The following is a 14,776-nucleotide window of genomic DNA, read 5'->3' on the forward strand; positions in this document are numbered from 1 at the left end:
TTGATCCCATTTATATGTTTTTCTGTTGATATTCCCATTAAATAAGTGCCTCCACTATTGAATTCTTTAATTTGAAATGACATTCTCCATCATTTTAGAGGAAAAGAGGCAGGCAGAGTCATAATCACTTTTTAGTATATATTATTTAATTATATGTTTACAGATTATTGTTGAAATCAACTTTTTCTAGAAATTACCCTCTTGCCCACAGTTGCTTTTCTTTCTGTCTTCCCCGGAGCTCAGGGAGGCCACAGGTGGTGTCTCCTCATACAGGCCGCTCTTCATTTGCATTGACGTGTCATCAGTTCTACTTGAGCAGATGATCCGTTTGGGGATTTGTCTGTTTTGTAGGTGACCCTTGATTTTCCTTCCCCTGCCAGGCGGCTGGGCCCTGGGTCACTGCCGTTGGGGCTGGTCCAGAGAGAGGAATCACAGGGTGTGCGCACCCGCTGTGTGGACCGCAGGCACCGCAGTCCAGGGGGGGATTGCGTGGGACTCCGACTCCGGGAGGCGCGGGGCTGTTTTCTCGTCCTCTGAGGTGGGCTTTCTCAGGAGCAGGGGCAGCGGGACCAGGAGTGCCGCTCGCACTCGCTGCTCGAGAGTGATGGGGTCATGTCTGTCTGCTCCCGCTTTTTCACATTTTTACCACGAGCTCCACCCCTTCTAACCCCAGGTCTCCAGGTCCTTCGGGAGAGCCTGCCACTTCTCTGAGAGGGGGCTGCGTCTGTGGGTTGAATGTGGGAATCTTGTGAGGAGTTCTGGGAGAATGGGTGTGAACACAATGCCTCCAGCCAGTCTTACACAGCCCCCAGGATCCTTGAAAGGCCTGGGTGTCATGGTTAGAGTTACTGGATAGATAAGTGCCCTGGGACTTAGCTGTCCGTTCTCTACGATTCCTACAGCATCAGCAAATTAGTCCTTGCTGCACTTCATGAGATCAGTGGTGCTGTCTCGGGGTGGCGGAGGAGACCCCAGGTCAGCAGTCTCTTCCGGGAAGGGAATTCAGGAGTCTCTACACGGCCCTCTTGGTCCAAGCCCCCTCTTCTTCCTTCACGTCCAGCCTCTCTGTCCTGATGGCAGTCCTTAGTACGCTAATGTGGCTTGGCTGCTGCAGCAAGAAGCCTTGTTCCGTTGGCATCAATCTCAAGAAAGTTTACAGGAAATCTTATTTTATTTGTTATAAACTAGCTCCCTTTAATCTCTCTCCTCCTTCCTTATGCTTAACATTTCCTTTCAGAACCTGAGCTGGCTGGAAGAGAAAGAGAAGGAGGTTGTCAGTGCCTTGCGCTACTTTAAGACCATTGTGGACAAAATGGCTATTGACAAGAAGGTGCTGGAGATGCTCCCCGGGTCAGCCAGCAAGGTGCTGGAGGCCATCCTACCGCTGGTGCAGAGCGACCCTCGCATCCAGCACAGGTGAGTTGCTCTGAAGCCCTTGGCTGGGCCTGAGCCATGGAGGCCTCGAGGCATCTTGGTTTGGGGGGCTTCAAACTAAGGCTTCTCTGCGGGGCCAGGCACCCTCTCCCTGCCCCTCGGGTATGGCTCGGTGCTCCCCCAAGGCTGAGGTCGCTGTTCCTCGGGAGACCGCACGAGGAGGAAGAGCTCTGCCATCACACGGCCGGGACAGCCGGGCGGCCTGGTCATTTCGTATTAGCTCATGGCAATCATCACATGGATTTGGACCCGTCTCTCCTGCACCCTAGGGCAACGTAGTGTATATGACATTAAGTCCTGTCAGCATCCAGCCTGTTAGAGCCTCAGCTGCTCAGATGATGACACAAAAGGTAGAGAAGAGCCCATTAGAGCACGGCTTAGCGAGACACTTAACCGAGGCAAGCTAGGATCTCGCAGACGGCACGCCGTCCCTGGGAGCCGGTGGGGGGGAGGCGGCTGGCCCAGCGGCTTCTGTGGGCGATCTTTCACTGTGGAGTGCACTTTCCTCTGGGAGGTTAGCCAGCAGCTCGACCCGTATTTGCCGTTGAGCGGGGAGAGAAAAGCCGCATTGAATGTATGGGAAGTGAAGGGCCAGCAGGGGCTTTTCCCTGGGCGGCTGTGGCTGCCTGCCGGCCGGCTCTTCTCCCTGGTCCCTGCTCAGAGGCGCGTCTCGGTCTGTCCCCCGACAGGGCGTGGGTGGGGCCCCGAGACGGTGCTCTCCTGAGCTGCTCCCAGACCGGCCGGCAAGTGCAGTTGCCTTTTCTGGGAGGCACAGCAAACACTGTCTTTATTTCCAAGAAGCCCTCTGCCCTGGCCTCCCCCCGGAGTGCCCGCTGGCACTGTGGTCGCGGTCTTTCGGCCGGAAGCTCACTGAAGCGGGCTGGTGCGGAGGAAAAATTTGTATGGCTTTGCCCGGTCACCATCCTCACTTCCTATGCCTCACTCCCACAGTTCTCAGGGAAAATTATCTTTACTTATATAAAAATTTGTGGAAGATGTAGAAATTCTTTAGTTTGGCCTAGTGCCACTGTACAGTCGTTGAGGCAGCCACCGATTCAGAGCTTCTGTGGGGGGGGACCTCACAGTGTCCCCCGCAGGTCTCCTCACCGCAGATTTGTCTTTTTTTTTTTTCTTAATATGTTTTTATTGATTTTAGAGAGAAAGGGAGAGGGAGAGAGAGAGCGAAACATCAATGATGAGAGCGGCTGCCTCCTGCACGCCCCCCACTAGGGACCGAGCCTGCAACCCAGGCATGTGCCCTGACCGGAATTGAACCGTGACCTCCTGGTTCATAGGTCAATGCTCAACCACTGAGCCACGTTGGCCGGGCAGATTTGTCTTTCTTGAAATACTCTTCACTAGTGCATTCCTCTGCATCGCAGCCACGGGTAGTGCGGGGGAATTCTAGTCAGTTATAGATCTGTTTGGATTTCGTGTTTAAAGGCCGTTTCTTTAAAGGATCCTGCCTGTTCAAATTCCACAAGCCTGTGGGCTCCTTGCAACACCCCTGACCTGAAATTAAGTCTAATTCCAACCAGGACACAAGACGTCAAGACGAGTGTGGCGCTTTGACCCCGTTGGTGATGAGCAGCTGGGAGTGGGGGGAGGTGGGCACTCCCTGAGGGACATTGTCAGAATCTCATGGAGGCTGTAAAGTTTGAAAAAACATATTAATGTTCACAATGGAATCTTTATGCATTATATTTGGGAAGTGAAAAATACATATAACAGACTAGAAGATAACACTCCCCAAGTTTTCGTTGGCTGAAAGAGATGGGTTCAGGGAGGAAAAGTTTGTTCATCAAGGGAGGTGTGGGTTGTACACTGACAACCAGGCTCTGTGCTAAGTGGCTTCTAGCGATCTCATGCTTTAGATTTTTCCTATTTTTAAAAAATCTTCTCTGCCTTCTAGCTCGGCCCTCTCGTCCTGCTATAGCCGAGTGTACCAAAGTCTCGCCAACCTCATTCACTGGTCAGACCAAGTGATGCTAGAAGGTGTGAACTCAGAAGATAAAGAGATGGTGACAACAGTGAAGGGGGTCATCAAGGCGGTGCTGGACGGAGTGAAGGTATGGTCGGTGCCAGGGGTCCTGGTCAGGGACCTGGAGCAGCCTCCTTGCTGGGTGTTCATCACAGAACTTGTCCCTAAACCTCGTGTATTAGAGGCCTGTCTCCCAGCGTCTCTGGTGTCGGTGTGCGCTGTCTGGTAGCTGTGTCACTCTGTGGTACGAATGGCTCACCCACCCTTTGGAGTACTCACCTCCATAGTCGGAAAAGCTGCGGAGCAAGCAGCCTTCACCGAGCAGTGCATTACGTCTTCAGCGAGGCTTTGTGTGAAAGCGCTGGCTGTGCATGCTTGCCAGCCAGACAGAATGCAGTGGAAATGGTTTTGTGTTGACTTTTAGCAAGACTCCCAGCATGTCAGCCGCTTCCTTTTCATGTCCTAAACACTCCTGGGATCCCTTGTAGAAAAGCAGGATTGAGATGCATAGGAAATGAAACTCTATATTTGAAGTCCGTGACGTGGTCTGAGAACCTACTTTGCAGGGAAGTCAGAAACAGCATCATAGGACATTCTGGATCCTAGTTAAGGTGGGAGCAGAGGCCACGGGGTCTGGAATTATTGAAAAAATGCATCCTCGGATGGGGAACAAGGTAGCCTGTAGGGGGAGGGCCTGGAGGTGAGGACTCGGCTGTGAGCAGTGCGGTGGAGGCCCTGCTGTTTTGTGAGACCATCGAATGTAGTGGGAAGGGGGAGTAGCGGGGGTCTGGCTAGGTTTGGAGCCCAGGTTCCCCACTTCCTAGTGTGTGAATGTGAGCAGTTGACGCGAGTGCTCTGCACCGTGTTAACTCACCTGTAAATTAGGTATGATGACGTGCCATGGGTCACAGTGTGGTAAGAGGGGTTACATTAGTTAATGCAAGCAAAGCCCTTAGAGCATTACTTGTCACGTATTAAGCACTCAAACCTTAGCTGCTGTTAACTATTAATTATGTGGTGCGAGACAGATGCCTAAACAGATCTCTTGGCTTGGAAAAAAAGTGTGTCCTCCTCCTTTCTAGACCTTTCCACCCAAAATTATAGCTGAGGTACTTACCCTAGGTCAAAATTAATTTCTCCCCACTCAGCCATGCCGTCAGATTCCGGAAAGCCGCTCTTGGTTAACGTTCCCCAGAAGCTCTGGAGAGTAGAGTCAACGGGTAAACATTGCAGAGGGAAGGTTAAGAAGGCGTCGCTTAGCATCACCAACTGCTCCAGCATGAGCTGTGGTGGCTGGGAAGGCAGTGCTGCCCACCTCTAGCCCCATGCAGGGCCCTGTGTCTGCTGGGGACCTTACGGAGTTTATTTAGAGGGCGTCCAGACTAGATGACATCAGAATTTCTTCTGATAGCTCCCAGATGCCCTTCATTTCCAAAGTGATTAGGTCCTACATTATCTGTTTGGCAGTGGGACTTAGGGTGCAGCCCAGGGTGGCTGTGCGGTAAGACCTTACGTCACATTCCAGAATGGCGTTCAGTCACATACACCATCCCATTCCATCTTCCCAGCAGCTCTTTGCAGCCCGCAGGGCACAGTGAGAGCTGGCCTGGGTCACACTCTGTCAGCAGAGGCTGGGGTTCTGGCTCACACACCCCTGGTCTTCCTGTCCGGGCTTCTGGAAATGCTGTTATTGGACATTGTTATTTTTCAGGTGACATTGTTAAGGTTTTCCTCTACCAAATTGATTATGATGAGATGTTCAAAACAAGTGAGAACGTCCAAAATAGAGTTTCATTGTGACATTCCCAAGTAGACTCTCCTTTGTGGAATCATTCACCACACTGTTTTGGGTGATAGAAAAATTTCTCATAATTGACCAGGATAAGAGGTACGGAGGGGAACTATAGATTATGAACCTTTCAGTGTCTAAAAGCAAATAACTTTTCCACAATTGTTTGAAAATATTTTAACCAGGCCCTAACCGGTTTAGCTCAGTAGATAGAGCATCAGCCTGCAGACTGAAGGGTCCTGGGTTCGATTCCGGTCAAGGGCATGTGCCTTGGTTGCGGGCACATCCCCAGTGGGGGGGGTGCAGGAGGCAGCTGATCGATGTTTCTCTCTCATCGATGTTTCTGGCTCTCTATACCTCTCCCTTCCTCTCTGTAAAAAAACAATAAAATATATATTAAAAAAAATATTTTAACCAGAACAGATATTTTCTAGGTGAGGTGCTCTATAAATTCAGTTTTGTTTCATTTATTCAAGAAACATTTATCAAGAACTCCCTGTGTGCCAGGTAGTGTGATAGAGCTGGGAGTATAGTGACAAGCAAAACTCACAGTCCCTGGCCTGACAGAGCTTACAGTCTGAAGGGCGAAAGGCCAGCAAACCAGAACTGTAGTCCTGTCATTATAACCAGGGCTGGTGCTGAAAAGAAGAAATGCCCTGCGTGTGACCTGGTTGTACAGGTAGCTTCCTTTCTCAGGGTGCTCAGAGACACTTCCCCCAGGAGAGGCAGACAGACTGAAAGCCTGAAGCAGGAGCAGGAATTGGCCTGTGTTGTGGGAAGCTTTTGGAGTTAGAGTCAGTAAAGGCAGCAAGGGCCATCAAGACTCTATAATGTTGGCATTTGTTGCTGAGGTCTAATAGTAACAGAGCTAGCACTTACTACCCACTCAGTGCTTAGAGCAGCTCTCCAAAGTAGCCACGATCGCCCCTTTAAGGGTGTGGACAATGAGACTCAGACAGACCAGTCATCAGTGGCGAGGTCGAGATTCACACCCAAGGCCTGCTGGACCCCAGACCCTGTGCGCTCCCCATCGCCCTCAGCTGCCGCCACAGGAGGGAGAAGCATGGTCAGCTGAGGGACTCACATGCTCCACCTCCAAGTCAGCTGGCTACCAGCCTCTCTCGAGGTCCCCTTCAGACTTAGGACACCTTATAAGCCCATGTCCTAGTTAATGTGACAGCCTCCGTGGCTGAGAGGGGTACAGTACATTCACGGGCATGTGGTCATCCCACAGAGAGGAGAGACGCTGGAACGTTCCTCTAAACTGACTCACCATCTTTCATGTAACTCCTTCAGTTGTTAAATGAAATTTTTAAAAAAGGATTGAAGTGTTTTAACAAACAGGATTACTTAGTTTTGTCCCTGAATGGGGAGTATCATTTATTATTTAACTGCCCCATAAATGTTACTCGTTGGCCCTTTAACTTTGGGCAGGTTACTTCTCTGAGTTTCAAGTAGGTTTTTAAATATTTATCCTGAAGAGCTGATGAACGTTTAAGTAAGATAGTGTATATAAAGTACCTGGTAAGTGCTAGGTGCCCAGTAAACGGTGGGTAAGTACTCACAACGGTAGAAATGTTCCTTTCTGGAACAGCTCCCATTTACCAACTTCACAAGGGTTTGTGGCTCTTTCCCGTGTAATTTCACAAATCTCAGGTTAAAAGATAAAGCTCTGCCATTATCTGATCTGCCCCAGGCAGTGCTCTACCTGTGGCCACAGAGGCACTAAGACCCAGTGACTCTCCCAGGAAGGAATGTGAAGGCCTTCACTTTCCTGTTCTCAGCAGCCGCCCAGCCGAGGACCTGGCCGTGTGGGCCGAGCTCCTCCAGGTCAGACACACACCCCACATTGTCCTTTCGAAACCTACACCCCAGTTCTTCCTAACTTTACCATTTACATCTCAGCTTTTCTTCTGATCTCAGCCTGGCCTCTGCTCTGTCCCCATCACAGACCTTCTAGGGGTCTCCTCCACAGGCCGGAGACTTTCCCTGGCCCCCCTGCCCCCTCCCCCCATTCACACAACGTCATTATTTATTTTTAAAGCCTCATACTGAGAACCTGGGGGGCGGGGGGCGCTTTGGAATACCTGCAGTTCTGTCACTACCCAAAATTGGGCTTGTGCACCAGATTTACTTCGTGTCACAGGAATATTTTGAAAGAAATGTTCTCCTGACTATATCAGTTAGGATTAGGTTTGACTACAAGAAAACCTATTTTTTCTCTTTCATTATTTCTCTTTCATGTGTCAGAGGCCCAGAGATGGGCTGTTGTGGCTAATGTGACACTTTCGCATCCGGTCAGGGTGTGGTCTTCGGCCATTGCTTCCTTGCCATTCTTGCACATGCATTCTACCTCTTGGTCCCTAATGGCTGCTGCCCCTCCATTCATTAGGACCACATTCCACCCGGCAAGGAGCGAGGGAGCAGGAAGTTGTGCCTTCTCCATTGAAGAGTGCTTCCTCACAGGCCTCCAAAACTGTCACTTAGCATTTTACCTGGCCTGGACATGTGCCCAGTAAAATTCTATTCATAAGGAAGAACAGATATTGCGGGGCACCTCGCTGTCTGCCACACTGGCATTTCAAATAAGCCACCTCTTTCTATTCCTCATTCAGCCTATTTGTTAAATTTTGGATGAAATATTTCAAACATTTGCCAAAAAAAGAGCATCATGTAATGAAGCCTCATCACACGGCTCCCACAGGTGTTCTCTGGCGGCCAGTCATCTTTCTTCTGGGTCTCCACCTACTCCCTGGCTAATTGCAAGCAGACCCAGCCACCACCTCCTTTCCTCTGAAAATAACGTGATACATAGCTTCGAACAAAACCAACTATTTCTGTAAAGGGCCAGAGAATGAATATTTTAGGCTTCTCAGGCTACATATACGTATAGTCTCCATTGCATATTTTTTGCTTTATATTTTAATTTTCTTTAATAAAGCATTCTTACCTTGAGGGCCTTCCAAAAAGCAAGGCCAGGGCTGGATTTGGCCTGCAGGGTGTAGTTGGCTGCTTTTAAACAGTTTTTCAATTTAGGATCCAAGGGAAATCCATACTATAGTTCAGTCATATAATATACTAGAGGCCCGGTGCATGAAAATTCGTGTACGGGGGGCAGGGGATCCCTCAGCCTGGCCAGTGCCCTCTCACAGTCTGGGACCCCTCGGAGGATGTCCACCTGCTGGCTTAGGCCTGATTTCCCGAGGAGCGGGCCCAAGCTGGCAATCAGACATCCCTCTGGAAGCCCAGGAGCCCTTGGGAGATGTCCGACTGCGGCCTAGGCCCACGCCCTGCGCGGGCCTAATCTATAGTCAAACATCCTTAGCGCTGCCGAGGAGGCAGGAGAGGCTCCCGCCACCAGCACTGCGCTCACAGCCATCAGCCCGGCTTGTGGCCGAGTGGAGCTCCCCCTGTGGGAGCGCACTGACCACCAGGGAGCAGCTCCTGCGTTGAGCGTCTGCCCCCTGGTGGTCAGTGTGCGTCATAGTGACCGGTCGTTCCTGGCCTTGGGGTCAATTTGCATATTACCCTTTTACTGTATAGGATGTCTACAGTTTCTCCTCCTCTGTAGTTTTCTCCTTGCAACTTACTTGTGTGTTTAGAAAGAGTTATTGCTCCTAAAAGTCCCCTAAATTCTGGACTTCACTGATTCCATCTGTGCAGTGTTGTTTACTGTTTGCCTCTGTCCCTTGAGTTTCCTGTGAATCCGAGGCGGACTCGGATTTGGTTGTTTTTTTTTGTATGAGAGAATGCTTCGTAGGTGATGCCGTGGGCTTCCATTAAGAGGCGCCTGTTCCTTTTGATGTTAATAGCTGTTGGTGGTGATTGCCTGGGCCCATGAATTCATTAGGGGTTGCAGAGGGGTGCCATCCTCATTCTTTCTGTCACTCTTTCTGTGACAGAGAGACTTCCCCTGTCAGTGTGTGGTTATCCTGAGTTACAGTTCTCAGGAAAGCCAGGATCAATAATGCTTCGTTCTTCCCTCTGTTTACCAGATATCAAAGCAGTGAGTGTGTCCAGGCATCCTCTCATCTGAGGAACTGGGGTTGTTAAAATATCATTCTGGCCCTGACCGGTTTGGCTCAGTGGATAGAGCATCGGACTGTGGACTGAAGGGTCCCAGGTTCAATTCCAGTCAAGGGCATGCACCTTGGTTGCGGGCACATCCCCAGAGGGGTGTGTGCAGGGGGCAGCTGATCGATGTTTCTCTCTCATCTATGTTTCTAGCTCTCTATCCCTCTCCCTTCCTCTCTGTAAAAAAATCAATAAAATATATTTAAAATAAAATACCATTCTGAACTCGTGAATTTAAGTTTGAGATGGTCTAGCTCCGTGGTCGGCAAACTGCGGCTCGCAAGCCACATGCGGCTTTTTGGCCCCTTGAGTGTGGCTCTTCCACAAAATACCATGGCCTGGGCGAGTCTATTTTGAAGAAGTGACGTTGGAAGAAGTTTAAGTTTAAAAAATTTGTCTCTCAAAAGAAATTTCAATCGTTGTACTGTTGATATTTGGCTCTGTGGACTAATGTTTGCCGACCACGGGTCTAGCTCATTGCCGGTATTGTTAATAATGCCCAGGTCCCACCTTTGACTAGTGAAAGCTCCATGTTGTTTCCTAGGTTCCTTTTGAGGTGACCCTGGAGCCCTTTGGTGGTTTTCCCACTTTTTGGTATGAAAAGATGCTCCAGGCCTCGTCTTGGGCTCCTTGATTGATTGATGTTAGGTGATGGCTTTATTGAGATGTAATTCCCATGCCATATGATTCACCCATTTAAAATGTACAATTTAGTGATTTTAGTGTATTCACAGAGTTGTGCAATCATCACCACGATTTTAGAACATTTCATCACTTCAGGAAGTAACCCCAAACCTTCTCCCATTTCTTCCCGTTCCCCCATCCCTCGGCAGCCACTGACTACTGTCCGTCTCTAGATTTGCCTGTTCCGGACCTTTCATATCAATGGAGTCATGGACTATGTGGCCTTTTGTGCCTGGCTCCTGTCACTTAGCATCATGTTTGTAAAGTTTATCCGTGCTCTAGACTGTATCACTACTTCATTTCTTTTTATTGCCAAGTAACAGTCCGTGGTGTAGACACACCAGCTATTACTTATTCATGGACATCTTGACATTTGGGTTGTTTCCCCTTTCTGGCAATTATGAGTAATGCTGCTGTGAGTGTCTGCGTACAAGGTTTTGTGTGGATGTGTGTTTTCATTTCTCTCGGGTACACACCTAGGAGTGCAGTTACAGTAACTATGTCTGATCGTGTGACAAACTGCCAGACATCTTCCCAAAGCAGCTGCCCCGTTTCACTGCCACCAGCAGTGTGAGCGTCCGGTTCCCCCGCCCCAACGCTTGTTGTTGTCGTTTTGATTCCAGCATTCCTAGTGGGGTGCGGTGGTATCCATTGCGGTTTTGATTTGCATTTCTCTGATGGTTAAGGATGTTGAGCATCTTTTCATGTGCTCGTTGGTCATTTGTATATCTTTGGAAAACTAGCAGTGGGCGCCAGAGCCGGACTTGGATTCCTCAAGGTCATTGAAGGTGGAAGCATCTCTGGGTCATTTTCAATAGGAATGAAAGGGACATAGAAATACAGCACTAGGTATTTAGAAGGCATTTCCAGACTCCTGGCTTCTGAAGACTGCGTTTCGGTGACCTGGAGTTGTCGGGTTCCCAGTCCCCGGCTGTGGACGCAGTCTTTCCTCACCTGCCCCTCAGGAGGACTGAAAAGTGTGACATCTTCTCGGGGACCTGCCTTCTGTCGGGGGAGTGGAGCTCACCAGGTCACCGGGGTGGGGGGGTGGAGAGCTCTGCATGAGATTAGGGTGTTGGCACGGTAGCCACATACATGCACACTCCAGGGTTCTCTGTCTGTGAAGGTGAAGGCCAGTTGAGACTAAAGGCCTCTGCTGGTCTCGTCGGGCTGGCTGGGTGGTGGGACGAAAGCTGCCCCTCACTCCGCTCCCGCCCAGGCCAGCGACGGGTGGAACGCAGAGCCGCTGCCTTCTCCACAGCCATGTCGCCCGGAACGCGGTGCGTGCTCGCACATGTCTGCCTGTCACCCCGTGATGCTTTTTCCAGCGTTCGTTAGCTGAGTTCATCCAGCTGCTTCTCCAGAAAGATGACATTCTAATTATAATTGCTCATGATTCAGTGAAGAATTTGTGGAATTTTTCCTACGTCAGCAGCTACAAGTACGCAGGCTTCTCTCTGTTCCCTTTGCCCTGCTCATAAAGCATGAATGTGGGGTGTCCACGGTGCTGTGGTCTGGCCTCTGGCTCCCCCTGTTGCCACGCTGCTCTTCGGTGTGGCCTGGGGACAACCTTTTGGGACAGGCTGCTTTCCCTCCCCCCAGGCCGCGGGCCGCAGCCTTCACTCCCCCTGCCAGCTCTCGTAATAACCGAGTCGCTGCTCCACTGCCAGTGAGCCCAGCCAGGGAGCTCCTTCTTACGTATTTGTGCGACTTCATTTAACTTCAAGTTGTGACAACAGGAACATAGTAACTCTTTCTTCGTCCAGTACCGGTTCGCAGGATCTCAGGTCCTGCGTGTCTCTGAGAACAAGCATCACTTGATAGAGCGGGGCTCTGGTTCCAGGGGTCTGCCTGTGTGCACTGACGTTTTCAGTTAGTATTCCAGAAGGAATGCCTGTGACACAGGTTCACTGTAGGAAAGGTAGAACAAGTGGAGAAACACAAACGGTGTATTCCTGTCTTTCCATGCTGTCACACGCTCTTGTTGTGAGGTGGTTTTTAAAGGCAGTCTAATGGTCCATCATTTAGTTCTGTCATAATTTATGTAATCAGTGCCTAGTATTGAATATTTAATTATGGAAGATGGAGCAGTCTAAGTGTATCTATTACATATGATGCGATGATGACCATTGTTTCTGCTTTAATTTTTACACACATCCATGACATTTTCCTTGGCTAAATTATTATAAAAATAATGCAGCTATTTAGGGTGCTTGGTACACACTGACAAGTCGTCCTCTAGACAGGCTGTCCAAAGCATTATGCCATTTGCCAGGCCTGGGCGTTCCTATTTCAGTACCATCGAAGCTGGAGACTCTAATGATGACTGACCATTGCTGTTGACATTTGTGAACTTCTTCGATACTTCTTTTTTCTAGTTTGGTTCTTGAAAAAATTCTCGCTCTAGGAAGGATGTTACCTCTCTGCCTTATCACATGGGTTGCAATTCCTGTGAGTGGCATTTTTGAGTTTGGAGAGACGTTGCAACTGAGTTAGGGACATGTTGCTGAATTACCCACAGTGTCCATTGCTGCCTCCTCTGGCTGTGACTTTCTAAACCAGACGTTTATGCTGGGATGTCCCTCCCCCAGAAATTGGATGCAGAAATAGTGGGGTTGTCTGTCCCCTGGAATACAACTCAGGAATAAAAAGGGATAGACTAATCGAGGCCACAAAAATGTGGTGCATACTGAGCCAAAGAAGACAGAGCAGGGGCAGAGTAGACTGGGTGCTGGGCCTGGGAGGGCTGCAGAACTGAGGGCAGTCATGGGCAGTTTCCCCTGGAGGTGATGAAGAGTCCTAAAATGGATTGTGTTGACAGTTGCACAACTCCATGGACAGGCTAAAAACCACTGAGCTGTACATTCTAAAAGGCTGAATTTTATGGCATGTGAGTTAGGTACCCATAAAGCTGTTCAGACAGAGAAATCACACTTACTGTGTGATTCCATTTACATCAACTTCTAGGCAAAGGGGACCTGAGAAGTAAAAGTTAAAAAGTGGAGTCAGGCAGAGTGACTGGAGCGGTTGGTGGAAATGATCTGTATTTTCCGAGTGGTTCTTATCGGGGTATAGGCGATCGTCAAAGCTCACTGGGGGAAGTGCATTCCAGTGGAAAAACAAGTAAAACCTGACGCCATCTTTCCCTCCCCCTGCCCCTCTCCTGCTTCTCCTTCTTTTCTGTTTTAAAAAAGTATTTTTTAAAGTTATTTCTTTGCTAGGTGGTATGCCCTTAATTAGCTGTCCATTGACAAAGATCCCAACCAGTCACCTCAGTATACCAGCTGCTGCCACACCCATACCCAGCTCGCTTTGCAAAACCACTTCCCCCGAAGCCAGAGGTGTGGCCATTGGTAGCAGCGTCCTGCACAGGATAGAACAGCTTTGGAGAACTGAAGCGTAGTTCTTCCACAAACGGACTGGAATCTGTCCTACCAGGGGAATTACATTGTGTGATGAACCCAGTCATTGTGAGACAATGGGGTTTGTCATTTCCCCCTTCCAAGAGGAAGTACCTTGATGCATTTGAAACTTCTCGACATGCTCTGAAGATATTCTTGGAGGGTAGGGGACATTTTGGGAAGTCATGCAGATTACCTAAGTCAAAGAACGCTTGCATTTATGGTGGGTGGGGAATCTGTAGGCACAAAGATGTGAGACTCGGGAGTAGAGGGCACCTGGTTGTGCAAATTGTGCAAACTCAGCAGTGGGGACCCGTCCTCACGCCTCACTGCTTTCTCCTCTGTGGGTGTAGGAGCTGGTCAGACTTACCATCGAGAAGCAGGGGCATCCGTCTCCAACAAGCCCAGTGAAACCCAGCTCCCCAGCCTGCAAGCCCGAGGGGTAAGTGCTGACTAACCCTCCAGCCACCGTGCTCACGTTGGCTCTACACTCGAATGGGAGCCAGATCGGGCCACCCACGTCAGGCAGGTTGTTTGAGGCCCACGTTCCTTTTCCAGTGAGTTCCGGTAAGTGCCTGTATTACTTTAAAGTGTGTACAGTTCACACACGCCTTGAAGTATTTGCTGGTCTCAAGGTTAATGGTCAACGGGACTCTTTCTAAGGATAGTGTGTGAGCGGCCCAGTGACCCACACTTGGCATTGCTTGACCACCATTTCCTAATTGGAAAGAACTTTGGGAAGAAGGTTGGGTTTGGGGGATTTGGCCTGAGAGCATTTGGCTTTATCTACTACAAGCCCCTAGTACAGACATAGAACAACTGTGGAGCATTTTTAAAAGCCTTTAGATCATCTCGTTGAAGGATTCCTTTTACAGACAAGAAAACTAAGATGCAGTCAAGGGGACCTGGCCAGGCCTCTGTTGTTTGTTGGTGATGAAACCACACTTGCAAGCCCACCTCTAAGCCATCTGCCGGCCTGGTCACATCCTGACCCTCTTTGGACCTGTGTGCTCTGTAATCTTCTGTAACCCGAGTTCTTTGCGATTCTCAGCCAGTCCGAGCTCCCCCTGACAGATAGAGAGATGGAGATTCTGAACAAGACAACCGGCATGTCACAGTCGACCGAGCTGCTCCCAGATTCTACTGATGAAGAGGTCGCGCCCCCCAAGCCCCCCTTACCTGGCATTCGGGTGGTTGATAATAGGTAATTTTCTGTTTTCCTAGCACTCTCCTCTATTGATGACATAATTTGATGAATGGAGGGTAGAATGAGGTGAAAAGAAGACAGTGCCATTAGGGTAAGAACTGGAGCCCAGTTCCTTGCTTTTTAGAAGCCTTGGAAGTTCGACCTTGGTCAGACGGGCCTTCTGGAAGACGGGGCCCAGCCCCAGCGCCCGCCCTCACCACACTCCT

At 49.7% G+C, this 14,776-nt stretch overlaps 1 protein-coding gene across 3 annotated transcripts in view; it reads left to right on the forward strand.

Moving 5' to 3' along the window:
- RAPGEF1 (Rap guanine nucleotide exchange factor 1) overlaps nucleotides 1-14,776 on the forward strand; it is a 106,265-nt gene that overhangs the window by 52,301 nt on the left and 39,188 nt on the right. For all 3 annotated transcript variants that reach the window (XM_079790126.1, XM_079790125.1, XM_079790127.1), the window contains 4 exons: nucleotides 1,238-1,416; nucleotides 3,347-3,503; nucleotides 13,717-13,805; nucleotides 14,415-14,567. In XM_079790126.1, coding sequence (XP_079646252.1) covers nucleotides 1,238-1,416; nucleotides 3,347-3,503; nucleotides 13,717-13,805; nucleotides 14,415-14,567 — 578 coding nt within the window. The remainder of the gene's footprint in view (nucleotides 1-1,237; nucleotides 1,417-3,346; nucleotides 3,504-13,716; nucleotides 13,806-14,414; nucleotides 14,568-14,776) is intronic.

The sequence above is a fragment of the Cnephaeus nilssonii genome (genome assembly GCF_951640355.1).
Source record: "Cnephaeus nilssonii genome assembly, chromosome: 14".
NCBI lineage: Eukaryota > Metazoa > Chordata > Mammalia > Chiroptera > Vespertilionidae > Cnephaeus > Cnephaeus nilssonii.